The sequence below is a fragment of the Rhineura floridana genome, chromosome 2 (genome assembly GCF_030035675.1).
Source record: "Rhineura floridana isolate rRhiFlo1 chromosome 2, rRhiFlo1.hap2, whole genome shotgun sequence".
In the NCBI taxonomy this organism is placed as follows: domain Eukaryota; kingdom Metazoa; phylum Chordata; class Lepidosauria; order Squamata; family Rhineuridae; genus Rhineura; species Rhineura floridana.
In genome coordinates, this window is record NC_084481.1 from 92,688,795 (window position 1) to 92,706,108 (window position 17,314).

The following is a 17,314-nucleotide window of genomic DNA, read 5'->3' on the forward strand; positions in this document are numbered from 1 at the left end:
CAACACTGCTGCCTAACTAAATACGCCCATGGGATGGATGTGTGATTCAGTTGCTCTGTAATATACAGGCTTGTGGATGTTCATGAGATGAGAGTATGAGTCTCTGGATACACTATTTCCCTCATACCATGCTCTTATGCTGATATTACGTTGAGTGTGATGTTGCTGTGACCAAATTGCTCTTTTTCATGCACATGTGCTGATCACAAGTGACTCACATACATCATGTTATTTCAGTGTTTAGTACAATTGAGTTACCGCTTTACAGATTTGCATTCTGCTATAGTGGCTGTATTGTTCTTCTGACTCTTATCAGTGGAATCACTTTGTTTTTCCTCTGCACCTGTTGCCACAAATGACAAGCTATTTGTGGTCTGTTCCTGATTCTGGTGGTACTTTATGAGTGGTTACAGGTGAGGTAAGCTGTTGATCATTCTGTTGTAGTGTGGTTGTTCCTGGGAACCTGGTCCTCTATTCCAGTTTGGCTTTACCATACCAAAATCTCCTCTGGACCCAGTAGCCTCTGTAACCTTTCCCCCAAAAAGGCTTTCTGCTTCTGATTCACTGAACTTCCCACTCTCAAGAATGAACTGACCGAAGAGTGTTTGGTTTCCCAACATTTTGCTGGTTCTGAACAAGCACCACTTCATGTGATGTTTGCTTAGCTTTATCCAAAAACGTGGGCATTTTCTATGGAGGTAGTAAAGTAGAGTTGAAGTTCTCATGCAAAGTGGCTTCTTGCTGCAAGGTAAATCTTGACACAGCTTATGTAGGACCTGGGGTGCCCCTGCCTAAGCCTTTCAGGAAACTATTGTTAAATATAGAGCTAACAAATATATTCTGAGAGACTGCTTCTTTCCAGACCTGAATTTGCTTCAGACTGATTCATAGTCTACAGAAATGTGGCCCTCTTACAACTAGGGAAGCATGTCTATTTAGCAAGGCGTGCTGTTTCCACGCTGAGCCATTAACCCATAGTGAGGCAAGGAGGCTCACAGCAGGATGCTTCACCCTGAGGATTCTTTATTGTGCAAGCTTTACATCCAAGGGAGCTTAGATCAAAACTGCAGTTATGACAAGAAGCAGAACTTTGGTTTTGGAGGTTGTGTGCTCTGGGACTCATTGTTAAAGTGGGGCTATGGGAAGCATGCACCAAGCAAAACTGAGAGACAATGGCATGTCAGTTTGGAAAAATGGATGGATGGGCGTGGTGGATTTTTCCATGCCTCCAAATATCAGCGTTCCACTGTCAAAGTGTATGCATGCTGTTTGCTCCTTAAAAGTATAAAGACTGAGCAGAAGTACAACTGACAGATCAATACTGTGAACTTGAACAAATAATCAATATGCATGTAACAACAAGCCACATAAATTGCTGTATACAACTTTCATAGATTTCTTTGATGCTTTTGATTCATTTAGCTAAGAGTTTCTATGGCTTGCATTACAGAGTACTTACTAGAAAGATAAAAGCCTGTTGATCCTCACCTCATTAAAATTCTTTTATTCTGGGACAGACATGAGAATTAAGGCCATTACATGCAGTGACATATAACTTCCCCTGAATATGTTTTTAATGAAAAGCAGCCACAGGAGGCTGCAATCTTGAGTGGAAAACCAGTAAAGAGCAAGAAGCAAGGAGGGGTTGCTTAACCCTTTCCCCTGCAGGGACTTGTATCTTTCACCTTATGGCAGGGAAGCTAATAATGAAACTGAGGTTATCATACTTTGGACACATAATGAGAAGACATGACTCTCTAGAAAAGACAATGATGGTGGGAAAAACAGAAGGGAGTAGAAAAAGAGGAAGGCCAAACAAGAAATGGATTAATTCCATAAAGGAAGCCACAGACCTGAACTTACAAGATCTGAACAGGGTGGTTCGCGACAGATGCTCTTGGAGGTCACTGATTCATAGGGTTGCCATAAGTCGTAATCGACTTGAAGGCACATAGCAACAACAAAATGGGACACCTGCCTTCTGCCCTGCCAATCCCAATGGGCACCAGCCACCACTGCCCTATGGAAGAAAAGTAACTTGAGAGCAGTGCAATTTCAGTAGAAAACAGACAGAAGGGAAATTGTTAATCACACATACCCATCACTCCTATGCTTCCAACTGCAACTTCACATACTTGCTTTTCATTAAAAAAAAACACTCTGAAGAAAGTTGTATGGAACTTCATGTAACATGCATCAGAGTAGGAACTGAAGGATATATGTTTGAGAAAATCCTACTGCAAGGGGTATACGAAGACTGACAGCTCCCATTTTTGTTTAATTTTTATGTAATAAGTGAACAGAAGGAGCTGAATGAATATTTCCTAGCCTACATTTTAAAATGTAGTCTACTGTTATAATGCACATTGAAAATATGCTTTTGATTTCACATACATAAATACACTTAAGGAGACTGATGAGAGATGTTAGCAGTTTCTGCAAGAAAGAAGAATTGCTAATAAATTATTCCAAAACAAAAATTGTAGTGGTTGGCAAAAGACCCCCCAGGTATAGACAGAGAGTTGATGGGCATGTAATTGAACAGGTCAAAACCTTTACATATCTCTGGATATACTTTCCCAAGAAAAATGCTCCTGGCTACCCCAGATTGCAGTTCCTAAATTAAAAGCTTGCAGAATTTCTTAAGGAATGTGGAACTTTACCTGAGGAAGAGGTGGAAACTTAGTAGTTCCAGCACTCAAAATATTATCAGGAAAGGTGACCTCACAGCTCTGCATGGGGACATGCAAACATTAGTTCCCTTAAAATCCTTCAAAAGTGTTTTTAAGAGCATGCCTTGCTCTACCTCAAGGCATTCCAGTAATGCAATTGAAAACAGAAATAGGCTTTAAGATCTGCTCATGAAGCCCTCATTTTGTATTGGCTTTAGCCTTGCCTTGTGAAGGATTCACAACTTCCTAAAATGTGCTTGCTAGCTAGCAGAGCAAAAGATTTAACATGAACTGACTGCAGCAGTATATAAAGGTAGATCAGATCTATGGCCTAGAATTACTTCCTTAGGTAACAACAGAGGCAGGGAGTACCAAACTTTGTTCAAAAATAGAGTTGACAATTACAGTATTCAAGAAGACATGAAGATTAATAATTATTTTCCCCATTATATCAATATATATATAGGGCTCCAACACTGTGAAATCTTAATTTCATGCTTCCTTATATGGGGCCTTTACAGTGTGAGGATTTTCAGACACTGCCATCTATGTACTTGGAGGGACATTATACCAAGCTGCATTTTTGAATATGAGGAAATGGAGATTTTTCATTGTAGTGTTTCATTTATACATTCCAGAGAGCCAATTGTTTTGTTCCGGCGGCCCGCTTTATAATCTTGGGTATGAGCTGAACAAAGATTTGTCCTTTACTGGGAGATCAAAAGAAGTATGTCTGTCACTCATCAAGTGGCTTTCTTTGCTGTGGCACTGGGAACATTGGGAACTGTCATGGTGACTGGGAACTGTCATTATCCTAATTTGATTATTTGGTTTATTGTTTCAGTATTTATACCATTTATATTGTATTAATACAGTCATACTGTGTAATTATGTTTGTAATCACCTATGGTTAAAAAAGGCACATCACCTTGAACTCGAGGCAGGACAAAACAAAAAAGTGCAACAGTCTGAGGCCACCATTGATTATACAGCCATGAGAGCGGCTGTATACTATAGCCAGCATGGATTTTTCACATTCCGCAATGTTAAATTGAAAATACCCCCCATGCCATTCTGATGCTTCCCATAAACTCATTTCAAAACAAAACCGTACAAAACATATGGTCCTGAACTCAGAAACGCTTGCTTAACAACCCTCTCAATTTTCATGGTGATAAACAAAACAGTCAGAAAAAGAGTTCAAAGTTTAAAGAGAGAGAGAGAAAAAACCAGACCCCTTTTGGACTTTTTTCTCTGAGAATTCTCATAATCTGCTGAAATTAATTAAAAATCAGCCATGTTCACAAAGGACCTGTAATCCTGTTACTGACTTTGCTCCATACTCTGACCATCTTCTGCAGTTTAAAAGTTAAAAAAAAATGCTTGGCTGATTTTTAATTAAAGAAAATTTGCATTGAACTGAATGATAATGTCAGGCATGCTCAATAAGAACCTACTGTCAGTGTTCTAAAAGCCAGACTCCCAGCTGCTTGGCTTGGCTAGTCAGGGGGCCACACCCACACCAGACTTTGATTTCACATGAGACAGTCATGGCTTCCCTCAGAGAATCCTGGGAAGTGTAGTTTGTGAAGGGTGCTGAGAGGAGACTGCTGTTCTCCTGGCCAGACTGGTTAGTCAGCTACCATGATTGAAGCTCTGTGAGGGGAACAGGGCATCTCCTAGCAACTCTCAGCACCTTTCACTAACTACACTTCCCAGGATTCTTTGGGAGAAGCCATGACTGTCTAAAGTGAAATAAAGGCCTGGTGTGGATGAATAATGAGAGAAATAAAAAATTTCTTGATTAGATTCTCTGTAGAAACAATAGTAACACAGGAATGAAGCAAAGTAAGAAGAACACCAACAAACATACAAAAATATAATTCTCCATCTTTGGAGATGGCGGGTATTGTCACCACTCACCATATGCTCAGAGGCACATGTTATCAAATTCTTCCAAGCTACATAGGAAGTGGATTGGACTGTGAAAGACCAACCCAAATTGTGTTTGCATTTTGACAAATTTGTAAGGCAGTCCAATATCTCAGAGAGGAGGTCAGGTCTCCTGCTCCCCTGGTGCATTCACTATAGCTGCCCAATTTCCCTGCCTTTTAAAGTTTGATAGAAATATCTGTTAGCTATAGGTACATTCTTAAACCACAAGGTTTTTTTGCCTATTAGTGAATATAATTCTGGTTTGCATCCAGTGTTAGCTATGCTCAGAGGAGACCTACTGAAATTAATGGACAGAATAAACTTAGGCATATTACTTTCAATGGATCTTTTAGTAGAACCTATTTGGAAACATCCCCTAATAATTACATATTTTTCTGTGTCTTCTGAAATTGGTGGTATGCTTACACACACACACCACCCTCTGCAACAGATAGACGTGGGGCTTTAGAGTAGGGTTAGAAATGAGAGATGAATCTTGCAGTTAGAGCAAGAGGATAAATTTCTGGTTCAACAGTACCAGGAAATGAGTTGAAACTGGAGGTGGGTGGGGTGGAAAGGAAACTGAGGCAAGCTATAAGCACCAAACTGAAGTGACCAACTTCAGGCGGTACCATGCTGGGTATGATGGGATGATAGATGAAGGCAGGATTTTTGTCTATATGGCACAGCAAGACAGCCTTTGGGCTTTCCTTTAGGCAGCAAAATGTCTTGGGATGGCACTGATTAGGGCCCTTTCTGCACTAGACATTTAAAGCAAATCATATCACTTTAAACAGTCATGGCTTCCCCCACATGGGGAATACAAATATAATTAAAATCATGTGAAATGCAAGTAATATAGCAAGAGACTTAAATAAACTGCTGATGTTCCCTGAGATGACTGGCACTGCTACGGCCAGGAGTCTCTTGGAGCTACCGCCATGGGAGCCTGGGAGAGCCTTAGAGCAGGTAGGAACATAAGAGCTGTTGGATCAGGCCAAACGTCCATCTAGTCCAGCATCCTGTTCTCACAATGGACAACTAGATGCCTCTGGGAAGCCAGCAAGCAGGAGCTGAGTGCAACAGCACTCTCCCACTTGGAATTAAAGAGGATCCGTTTCCCTATCATTTATTTACCCCACTAAAGGGCTAATGCTATCCTAGATTTTCAGGCTAGATGAATGGACTTTCAGGCTAGATAAATGGCCTAGTCCCCTGGGCCACACCTCCCCTAACTTTTTCAGGTGCAGAGAGGGAGCCTTGATCTCTGGAGAGCTGGCTGGGACAACCAGCCAGCAGACAGTGAATGAAAACAAGTCCCCTCCAGAAAAAAGGCAAGAGAGGCAGGGAAAGGGTTAGCCAGGGCTTGATTCTGGAGGTCAGGCAAGTGTGACGTTGAGATGAATCATCTTAGCTAATGAATTATGTCCCAGATTGCATGGAAGGAAGCTAGGCTGGTATTCAGCAACTGATATTCAAAAGCAGTGGCTTTGGTATTCAAAAGCAGTGACCCTCCTCACTTGTGATTCCCAGCAACTGATATTCATAGGCACACTAAATACCTACAGGTAGGCAGATAGATGTAGGCAAGACTACCAAAATAACCTAAACCAGGCTTACTGTTGTTCTTAGTTATGCACCGCCCTGCCCAGTGTCAGGGAGCGATTTGAAAGTCACAGTTCAAGCCGGTTGATGATGATAGCAGGGAAGCTCCATTGTGACCTGCAATGACCCCTCCAGTAATGCCTGGGGCAACAAGGCCCCAAGCAACCCCTTCTGCTGCTCCCACCATGCTGGGAGAAACCTCTCATTATCTGCCTGTGTTGTGGTGAGGCTGACACATGGCTTCACTTTGGGAGAATCAGATGTTCCTGTCCTCGTCATGGTACAGTGAGCTACCCCCTCAACACATCCCGGCTGCAGCACGAGGAGAAACAATGAGCCAACAGAGGGCAAGTAGAGGTCTAAGTGTATGTGCCCATGTACATGTACTTATTCATACTCAAGCAAACAGCACACACATACTCATGTGTAATTGTGTGTCCTCCCATTTAACTAGCAGCCATCCAATACCAGACCTTTTCCTAGGAGTGGGCCTTTTTCAGTTTGAAATAGCATAAAAATATAGTATGGTATCTGTTTTCATCTGGGGCTGAACTGTCAATATGCCTTGTCACTTGAAAGCCCGCGTTGCGTTGACATACACTGCGTAAGAGGCACAAGGGCACTGGCATTCAGAATCTAAAGTAGAAGAAAGTTCTCTCTGCTCCCCTTCAGCGGTAACGTTCCTAAGGCCAATGCTAACACTCCTGTCATGAGATCATAGCAGGCAAGCTTATAACAGCTACAGGTGCATGATTGCTCTGCATGAATAGGGTCAGTGTGACACCAGAGCAGATCAGCATCAAGAAAAAAGCACAGAAAGAGGGAGCAGAGGTAGAGATTACAAAAGTGCAGGGGAAGCTTAACAAGATACAGTTCCTCATGCTGAGTGACAGGTCATCAGCTAGAATATCACAAACCCATTATCCAAACACTCAAAAATCCCACTTTTCATCTTATCAAAAACAGGCCAAAGATTATGACTTCCAGTCTTTGGTAGATTCTACACCCTTCCTCATTGCTAAAATCTTTGCTCCAAGTATTCCCCTGGCAGCCTCTGTGGTGCAGGCTACAGGACACTTCAGCGTAGATCCCTTTGGATGCATGCTTATCAGTCCAAAGTGACTTTTATTCTTATGATGAAAGTAAGGGGTGCTTCAAGAGACTGCAAACAGACTATGCACCCTATTGGACTATGCTATCAGGCTGGTGTCACTTTACTCTACTCTGCCAGGGCACACACACCTGGAAATTCAGTGCTATCCATCCCAGTTTGTTTCTTTCTCAGCCCCATGCAATGCTACATTAAGCCCTTAGCGCCCTCTGGTGGGAAAAAGGTTCTTGAAATGCCCATCAGTAAGTGATTAGGAGAAACCTGTGTGTGTGTGTTCTGTGCATGTGTATGTGTGTGTGAATCAACCTTCAAGCTTCTCACATTAATTTATTATTGGGGGGGGTTATTAGTGAAAAAGAAAAGGAATCAAAGAGAAATTACCCCAAACTGATGCACCTAGAAACAGGCTGCTGAAGGGCCACAACTGCTTGGCAATTGTGTATGATCTTGGGTGTGTCATTTACCTGCTGGGAGCCTTGCTTGTCTGTCTACACAAGTCAGCTGCTAGAGGTTTCCCACAGCTCATGTTGTAAGTGTAAGTAAGGGACAATGTTGAAAAGCTACAAAACAAGTCTATGGGACCCGCCATTCATACCAGTTCAGTCCAAATCGCAGTAATGTAGTGGCAGATTCAGAAGTGCAGTGTCTCTTCATGATAGTCACACCATGCCCCCTCATAACAACAGTGCTTTCCACTTTCCCTCATCTCCATGCCGCCTCCAAGTCCACACTCCCCTACAACAGACATCCCTAGGAGCCAATCAGAATGAAAGGGAGGTTGTGTGTGTTAGCTACAGATAAGAGTCTTCTCAGTGGCTGACTCATCTCCTTTCACTGTGATTAGCTCTGATCAGCATGAAAGGACAAGGACTCTGCTCAGTGGCTAACACATTTCGCTTTCATGCTGATTATCTTGTACATAGGGACCCAGCTAGGACTCTGCACCCAAAAAAGTAAAGGGTCTACAACCCCTCATGATCCCAGATAACTATACCCCACCAAATCTTATCCAGGCTGTCTTGACATCAAAAGATCACCATCCCCCCCCACATCCCTTACTCCACAGAAGTTCTCTTTTATTTTAGATTGATTTGCAATAAACATTATCTTCCTAGTCACTAACACAAATCAGGATAATCTCTCTATGCTTTTGGACACGCTCCCAAGATTACTTCATGGTGTTGCATTACTACTTGGAAATTCATCTTTATACCATCCTCTAACCACTCTGATTGAACAAGAAAAAAGTTTAAATGAACAATTAAATTTCTAATCTGTATTAAATGCACTTGTGAATACTTCCTTTTGCAACACTGGATTCTTTAAAAAGGCTGTTAGTTTAAATAACTTTATTAATGTAGAGAGAGAAACAGCAGTCCCAACTAAAGGGGAGCAAGGAAGTCATGGGAGTGAGTAGTCAGACTCAGGAAACTTCTGCTGTTCTTTCAAACACAGGAAAGATCCATTAATAAATGAGGCCCAATACTCCCCTCCACGGAAATTGTGCATGACCCATGGTCAGAGACCCACAGGACCAAGATAATAGGGCTGGTGATGGGAGAATGTCTGGTGACCTGTCTCCAGAAGTGGATGTCCAGCTAGGGAGTGATGGAGCCACAGGACCTGCCACAGAGGAGGTTATAACCAATAACACCAACAGGTTATAACCAGCAAGTGCTGGGAACCATGCAGAGCAATAGGGATTTGGAAACAACCTGTGTTTGTGTTCTGGGGATCCAAGGCAGCCCAGAATGACCCATGCCCCTTATACCCATAACAGCTTGACTGTGCTCCCTGTCTATGGATTCTGTGGCAACCTGGGTACCTTCCTCGTCTTCATGCTCTGTGCCATTCCTGCCCAATGTCTTTTCTGTACCCACTCAAATGCATAAGCTGAGCTCTTTGCGTACCGTGCACTTCCGACACTGTACCACGCAGCACCAATGAAAGCGGCAAAGGCAGTTCTCTTCCAGGAGCAGTGTCTCGTCATGGTGACCACGTCCACAGCACAGCAGGTCACAGCCACTCATGTCCATGGCGGTGCTGTTGCACACTCGCCCACGTGTACCCAGTGAACCTGTCTTGCGGTTAGCAACACAAAAGTCAGGAGAGTCAGCAGAGTAGATGAGGTCCTGCCGGTCTGGTGGCTTGATGTTCCGCCCCACGGGGATGAGTGTCTTGCCATCGTTGCCACCCATCACTTTAAAAGCTCCATTGAAACGTTCAAGCAGGCGGTCTCCCACCTCCCGGAAAGGGGGCATCTTCTTCCAGCAGGTGCGTAAGGCACAGGAACCTGAAAGCCCATGGCACTTGCACTCTGTCCTCATGTGGTTCTTCACTGCCTGGAAAGAGGGAAAGTGACAGCCACTGGAGAAAATAATTCATATCTCCAACAATTCACTCCAACAATGAGATTAGCAAAATCAAGGTCGACTCACCAAAACTAATTACTCTAGAGCAGCCTTTACCTGCCTTGTGTCCACTAGTTGTTTTGGACTACAACTCCCATATTGGCTGGGGTTGATGGGAGTTGTAGTCCAAACTATCTGGAGGGTGCTTGGTTGGCAAAGGCTGCTCTACACTATAAGTGAGAGGGGATGCCAGAAAACATTATGATGCTAAAAGAGAGGAAAAAATTAAAATATATTCACTCCAAAATGTGACAAGATTCCCTTTCTCTGTGTCTTACTGCTACGAGGACTCATATAGGTGAGGCATTGAGCCTTGGGGCTGCTGATGGTTGTGGTGGGGCAATGTGCCCCCAGTTAAGGAGGTTCCTAAAGGAACTGGTTCCAGTGGATTTGTTGGAAATGGGGCAAGAGCAACTCCTGTTTTGTTGTTTTGTTTATGTTCCAGAAGGGAGACAGAGTTAGGGTCTTCCAGATGGATAGGCTTGATTACCTTTACCTGTGATGCTTTGACTGACTTCCTTCCGTTGTTAGACTGATAAGTCTTTAGGGAAGCATATCTGCCCCTCCTCCTTTCACCCTCTCTTCTCTTCTCCGACTGTCTGGGACAGCGGAGACAACTTTGTCTCTGCTCTCTCTCTCCTAGCCATGAGGGCAATTCCCACGCCTGGGCATTGCTCCTCCAACTTAGTTAGTTAGAACTAGGTATGTCTTTCTATCTACTATGTATTTCTACAAATAAAGTAGCTTTTCTTATTTTACTAAGTCTTAAGTCTCAGTGATCCTGATGCAGGGTAAAAGCCTGCTTTCTTAGGTAAATGCGCGCGCACACACTGACACACTCGCATTTCAGACCACTGTTACTCTCTGCTTAACTAATTTAGCACCACAACAGGATTCCCTAGTAAAATATGTGGAAACCACTGCCTTAGATAAGGATAGGCAAGTGGCAGCCCTGCAGGCAAGCTCCAGCCATCAAAGCAATTTTTTCTTAGCCCTACCAAATTTTAATCATGAAGTGATAAAAAAATTAATCAGTTTAACTTGTAAGAACAAACCAGCAATGGATTTTCATGAATTTTTCCCACAAACACATATTTGTTCCTTGGCCTCCTGAGCTGACAAACTTATACTATTGATTCACAGGTGCCCTGTTTTGGAGACCTCATTGGGTGGTGCCACCTTATTTATAAAGCCAGTTAGACAATTGTGAGAGGTTGACTGTCTTGCCCTCAGACCAGTGTCTGGTGAATATAGTGGCCCCTGAGAATAATGACATTGCAAATTAGTGCTTTAAGACATTACAAAAAATAAGGGAAAGGGATGCAGATAGCATCATCCTTCAGAAGCCAGATTATCAAGATCATATCTCAGGGGAATCACGTCCCCCATCATCTGATATGGACCAAAGGGCTCTGAGCATGTCATACAAGAATAACATGTAGCATTTATATAGCACTTGAGTGTCCTAACTGCTTCATATATACTATTATTAAGAATGCTACAACAACCCTGTAATGTAGGCCTGTATTATTATCCTCATATTGCACATGGTAGACTGAGATAGTCACTTGCCTAAATCTACCTCTAGAGAGTTTGTTGTTTATTTTTGTTTTATTTATTAGATTTATATCCCGCTCTTTCTCCCAGTAGGAGCCCAGGGTGGCAATTGTTGTTCCATGTGAGATTTGATCCAGAGCCTTCCTGATTCACAAACCTCCCACATTTCAATACCATATCACATGAGCTCTCTATATGCATGAGTACATAGATCTGTCTGTTCTGGGTACCTGTCCATACACCTTCTAACTGTCCCCTCTGGCCTTATTTACTCCATTAATAAACTGGTGATTCTGCTGGGGATCATGGAATCTCCTTATTCTGCCAGCCAAAATGTTTTTTGTAGTGATCCAGGATGAGCTCCAGGACTGATTGTGGGGATGGAAAAGACAGACAGAGGCAGGAGGAAGAGGATACCTGAAGATTATAGACAGGAATTCAGGTGGCAGGCAATGAAGGCAGGGTGAAAGAGGTATGTAGCCTACCAAGGGAACATGCTTTGGTTATGGGCTATCCAGGGTTTAATAATGAAGTAAGAAGCAAGCTTGCAAAAGAAGGGGAGAGAAAAGAGGCAAATAACTGATATACAAGTGATGGGGGTGGCAGGTGGCAGGAATACACACTTCATTCACTAGCATTTTTGAGCCATTAAAAATGATGGCTGAATAAAGATGAGAAACAACAGCTTAATGCAGGGGTGAGAGTGGAGATTATATGGGAATTCGATATGGGCCTAAATACTTTTGGGAATGAGTTGGCACACTGATGTGTGGTATTTCATGGCATAGTTGGGTACAAATGCTGTGGCAGGAAAGTGTCCCTCCACCTCCCAAAGTAATAAGCTATGTGTTCAATTTTTTCTGCATGAAGCCAAAGAAATATATAACAGGCATAGTGTTGGGACAGGAAATCTGGCTGGCTGTACTATGGAGATGGGGCTCAGTGAGGCAAGGATGACCAAATACCTGGTAGTGACACCTGTACCCTGTATTGCTAGCCACTGCCCCTATATCAGGAGTGGGCAACTTGTAGCCTCAGTTCTAATTTTATGTGGCCCTTGGCCTAATTTCAAAATCCCTCTGCAAGCAATCAATTCAGCCCTCTGGAAAGAATGATCTGTCCTGTCCCTGGTAGCCTGCTGGGCAGAGAGGGAGAGAGAGAGGAAGGGAAGGGTGTATCCAAAGGAGAGAGAAAAGGAGGTGCAATAAAGAGAAAGAAAAAAGGAGTGGGCCCTCCCAATTTTAGCTATGGCACACTGCTGCCTTCTCCCTCACACATAGTCAATATACGGCCTGTAAGAGATTACACCCAAGGAAATGCGGCCCTCAACAGAAAAAAAAGATGTCTATCCCTGCTGTTCTCCACCTGGTGGCCCCATACATCCCCTGCTCCAGTTTTATGGACACACATAGATATGCTTGTGCAGTATTGCAGATCACATGGCAGCAGGAGCGACGGGGTCTGCAAACAAAAGGGACTACAGTGGCCAGTGTACATTGCGGTGGTAACATGATACTTTGCCCCTATACTGCATGGAGCAGAGCATGGCTACCTGCACATGCATAACAGTAAAGATTAGCCCTACAGCTGGGTTAGGAGTCAGACTTCAGCTGCGTGATCCTGGGAAGTTGTCTGGAAACAAGACAGGGCTGTCAGTGGAGAGGTAGAGAGGATGTGATAGCCAGTGACGTAAGTCTGAGCAGGCCATGTCAAGGCAAGGTAAAGGAGCACACATGGTTCACCCACAAGGAAGGAGGCACGATTCTCTGTGGAGAAAGGATTCCAGATATCCAAGGAGGGAGGGAAGGCTGCCCTTACCAGGCGTCCCGCTTCATTGTTGTGCAGGTCGATAAGGGTTCGAATGTCACTCTTGCCACGCTTGCGCTTAGCGTCCATGAACTGGCGGGATTTCTCATAGCCAAAGTCAACATCATCCCCACAGCCGCCCCATTCCCAAGCAGAGCCCTCTGACCCTGTAATGGCAGGGGGCAGAGGAGGTGAGCGGCTTCGAGTCGCCTCACATCCGCACTGCAGCAACTCGCCCATGCTGCAGGCCTGGGTAACTGCATGGCTCACACCAGCCGCTGTGATGGCATAGACGAAGGCTGTCTCCCGGATATCTGTGTAGGAAGGTATTGGTGGCAGAAAGAAAGAAAGGGCATCAGGTTTTAAACAAGCAAAGCACCAGTTCATGTGTCAACCATGGGCAAGTTTGGCAAGAAGTACATCCTTTAAAAAATCATAGCAAGCAGATATTCAACCAGTGAAGATTTCCACTGGGCATTTCCAGGTGGGGTGTACCTATTCAATTTATCCCTCCCGGCTGTCGGGAGGAGGGGAGGTGAACCCTTTCTTGTTATAGAGCTAAGTTACCAACCTCTTGGCCCCACCTCCCAATCTGGTATAAGAACATAAAATGAGCCTGCTGGATCAGCCAGTGGCCCATCTAATCCAGCATCTTGTTCTCAGTGGCCAACCAGATGCCCATGGGAAACCTGCAAGCAGGACCTGAGTGCACTCTCCCCTCCTGTGGTTTCCAGCAACTGGTATTTGAAAGTGTGCCACCTCTGACTATGGCGACAGAGCATAGCTATCATGTCTTGTTAGCTGCTGATAGCCTTATCCTCCATGAATTTGTCTCATCCTCTTTTAAAGCCATCCAAGTTGGTGGACATCACTGTCTCTTGTCAGAGCAAATTCCATAGTTTAACTATGCACTGTGTGAAGAAGTACTTTCTTTTGTCTGTCCTGAATCTTCCAACATTCACTGGATGCCCACAAGTTCTAGTGTTGTGAGAAAAACTTTTCTCTATCCATTTTCTCCATACCATGCATAATTTTATACACTTCTACCATATCACGTCTTACCTTTTCTCTAAACTAAAAAGCCCCAAATGCCACAACCTTTCTTCATAGGGAAGTCACTCCATCCCCTTGATCATATTGGTTGCCCTCCTCTGAACCTTTTCCAACTCTACAATATCCTTTTTGAGGTAAGGCGACCAGAACTGTACACAGTATTCCAAATGCGGCTGCACCATAGATCTGTATAACAACATTTTGATATCGGCAGTTTTATTTTCAATACCTTTCTTAATGATCCCTAGCATGGAATTTGCCTTTTTCACAGCTGCCACACACTGGGTCAACATCTTCATTGAGCGATCTACTACAGCCCCAGTCTCATTCCTGGTCAGTCACTGCCAGTTCAGACCCCATGAGCATATCAGTGAAATTAAGATGTTTTGCTCCAATATGCATAATTTTACACTTGTTTACATTGAATTGGATTTCCCATTTTACCACCCATTCACCATTTGGAGAGGTCCTTTTGGAGCTCCTTAAAATCCTTTAGCCCTGAACAATTTAGTATCATCATCAAACCTGGCCACCTCACTGCTCATCCCTTCAGATAATTTATGAATAAGTTAAAATGGACAGGTCCCAATACCGATCCTTGGGGGACTCTGCTTTCTACATCTCTCCACTGGGAGAACTATCCATTTATTCCTACTCTCTGCTCTGTTTCCTAGCCAGTTCCTAGTCCACAAGAGGACCTCGCCTCTTATTCCATGACTGCTAACCTTACTCAAGAGTTTGTTGAGGAATCCTCGTCAAAAGCTTTTTGAAAGTCCAAGCGCCCCGCATCAACTGGGTCACCTCTATCTATATGCTTGCTGACACTCTCAAAGAACTCTAATAGGTTAGTGAGATAGAACTTACCCTTGCAGAAGCCATGCTGGTTCTGCTTCAGCAAGGCTTGTTCTACATGCTTGGATATTTTATCTTTAACAATACATTCCACCAGTTTTCCTGGGACAGACGTTAAGCTAACCTATAATTTCTGGGATCCCTCCTGGTTCCCTTTTTAAAGATCGGCATTACATTGGCCACTTGCCCATCCCAGCTATGGAGGCTGACCTGAGGAGCAAGTTACATATTTTTGTTAGAAGATCAGCTATTTCACATAGGAATTCTTTGAGAACTCTCAGGTGGATGCCATCTGGACCTGGCAATTGGTCAGCTTTTATTTTGTCTATTCAGCCTAGAACTTCATCTCTCTTCACTACTATTTGCCTAAGTTCCTCAGACCCCATTCTTGCAAAAGTTAGTTTAGGCACGGGGATCTGCCCTATATCCTCCACTGCGCAGAGAGATGCAAAAACTTCGTTTAGCTTCTCGAAGTATGCATGACCGAGAGAGGCCTGCCTGAGCCTCCAACATTAACTTCAAACTCCACTCATCTGTAGAAATTTAGAGCTGCAATTCTATGCACTTACTTGGGAGTAAGGCCCAATGAAATCAGGAGGCCCTCTGCCACCTTTTTTTAAACTATGGCCCTCTCTGCTCTATAATTTAAAGCAATATTATACCACTTTAAAAAGCCATGGCTTCCCGCAAAGAATCCTGAGAATTACCATGTGTAAAGGATGCTGAGAGTTGTTAGGAGATCCCTATTCCCCTCACAGAGCAGACCTATAGTTCTCAGAGTGGTTTAACAGTTGGTCCCTCTTCCCAGGGAACTCTGGGAATGGTAGCTCTTGTAAGGGGAATAAGGGACTCCAACAACCTCCGTTCCCAGGGTTCTTGGGGAGGAAGCCATGTTATAGGAAGGCAGTATTAAAGCTTTCATCTCTGCTAGGGACATAAAGACCGACTCACTGGAAGAGGCACTGTGGCTTGATGGGCGATTACGGGTTGTTTTTAAACATGGAGGGTGAGGCAGCTGCTTCAGATGGTGGGTTTGGGATCCCATTGAATAGGCAGCAAAGCGGGAGGCGGGCATAGTTGCCTCACCGGGCTCAACCCAGCGGGAAATTTCGATGAAACGAAGGGGAGCTGCGCACGGTTACGGTGCGGCGGCTGCCCGGAGGAGATCTTGCTCTCTCTGCAGCCTGTTTGAACACACGGCGAATGGAAAAATTAATATACGCCAATAAGCGAATTGCTTTCTTTCCCGAGCCCAGCAACCAGGAGGGCAACGCCAGGTTGGGACGCCCCCCTTCTTCTCCTCGTTCTCCTCCACCCCAATAACCTGGATTCTTATTTACGGCGGGGCGCCAGTCGACCCTCCGCCGCGGGACACGAGTTCCAGGCATCCCTCGCCATGCCGGGACCTGCCACAGCCAAAGGGGGATTCTCCTTTGCTTGCTCCGGCACCAGGCGCCGCACCCGCCGGGGGCTCAGTCTCCCTCCCTCCCTCCCTTTGTCAGCAGTCGCCATGCTGCAACCCGGTGCTGCTGTGCTGATAACAGGAACGACGAACAAGGAGGACAGGCTGGGTAAAACGGGTGGTCTTCTTTCCCTGCGCTGCAGGCAGGCATTCCATTATGTGGTCGGCTCCCCTGCTCCCGAACAATAAACTCCTCCCCATTTTGCCCTCAGCATCGTCTCGCATACCTTCTGTGTTCTAACTCCTTTCCGGCTATCCACCACCACCGATCCAGTTTCCATCCACGCCCCGCGCACCACCACCCACCACCCTACTGCTAACTTGCTTACTCCCTTGGATTCGAGAGGGATTGCTATTATGTGGTGAGATGACCAACAAGGGAAAGAGCCTTGCATTCTTTTGCTTCTCTAGGTCTCTACCTACATGTGTTCTCTGCCAGACCTGAGCTGGGTTTTTGCTCTGATCCCAAGGGCTCTGAACCTCAAGTATCTTAGGGAAATGTCATCATCCTATGATCTCAAGGGAAATGTTAGTTGCTGTGTATGGGCCCCTGTTGTTTGGGGGTTTGTTTTGGCAGGTGTATTCTGCAACATGTAATAGTGTGTTAGTGGTGGATTTATACTGGACTGTCCACACATCATTCCACTCAGTTGTTCTGCAATGTTTCCCCAATGTTATCACATTATTGCCATCTGGAGGGGCACTCTTGCACTACTGGGCAAAAAAAGTAAAAAAAAAAAAAACCTGAACGTTTGTGTTATAAAAAGTTATAGGATTTCAGCAAAAAGCTATGGGACATGTACCAATTGGAAATGAAGCAATATGTCTGCCCCAAAACTTTTGCAGGTAC

The 17,314-nt window shown here is 44.4% G+C and overlaps 1 protein-coding gene across 5 annotated transcripts in view; it reads right to left on the reverse strand.

The window, feature by feature from the left end:
- Window positions 1–1,515: 1,515 nt before the first annotated feature.
- The window catches only part of WNT6 (Wnt family member 6), a 63,890-nt gene continuing 48,091 nt past the window's right edge, over window positions 1,516–17,314 (reverse strand). For all 5 annotated transcript variants that reach the window (XM_061609340.1, XM_061609344.1, XM_061609341.1 and 2 more), the window contains exons 3-4: window positions 13,110–13,411; window positions 1,516–9,665 (exon numbers count right to left, since the gene is read on the reverse strand). In XM_061609340.1, coding sequence (XP_061465324.1) covers window positions 9,204–9,665; window positions 13,110–13,411 — 764 coding nt within the window. In that variant the 3' untranslated portion in view covers window positions 1,516–9,203. The remainder of the gene's footprint in view (window positions 9,666–13,109; window positions 13,412–17,314) is intronic.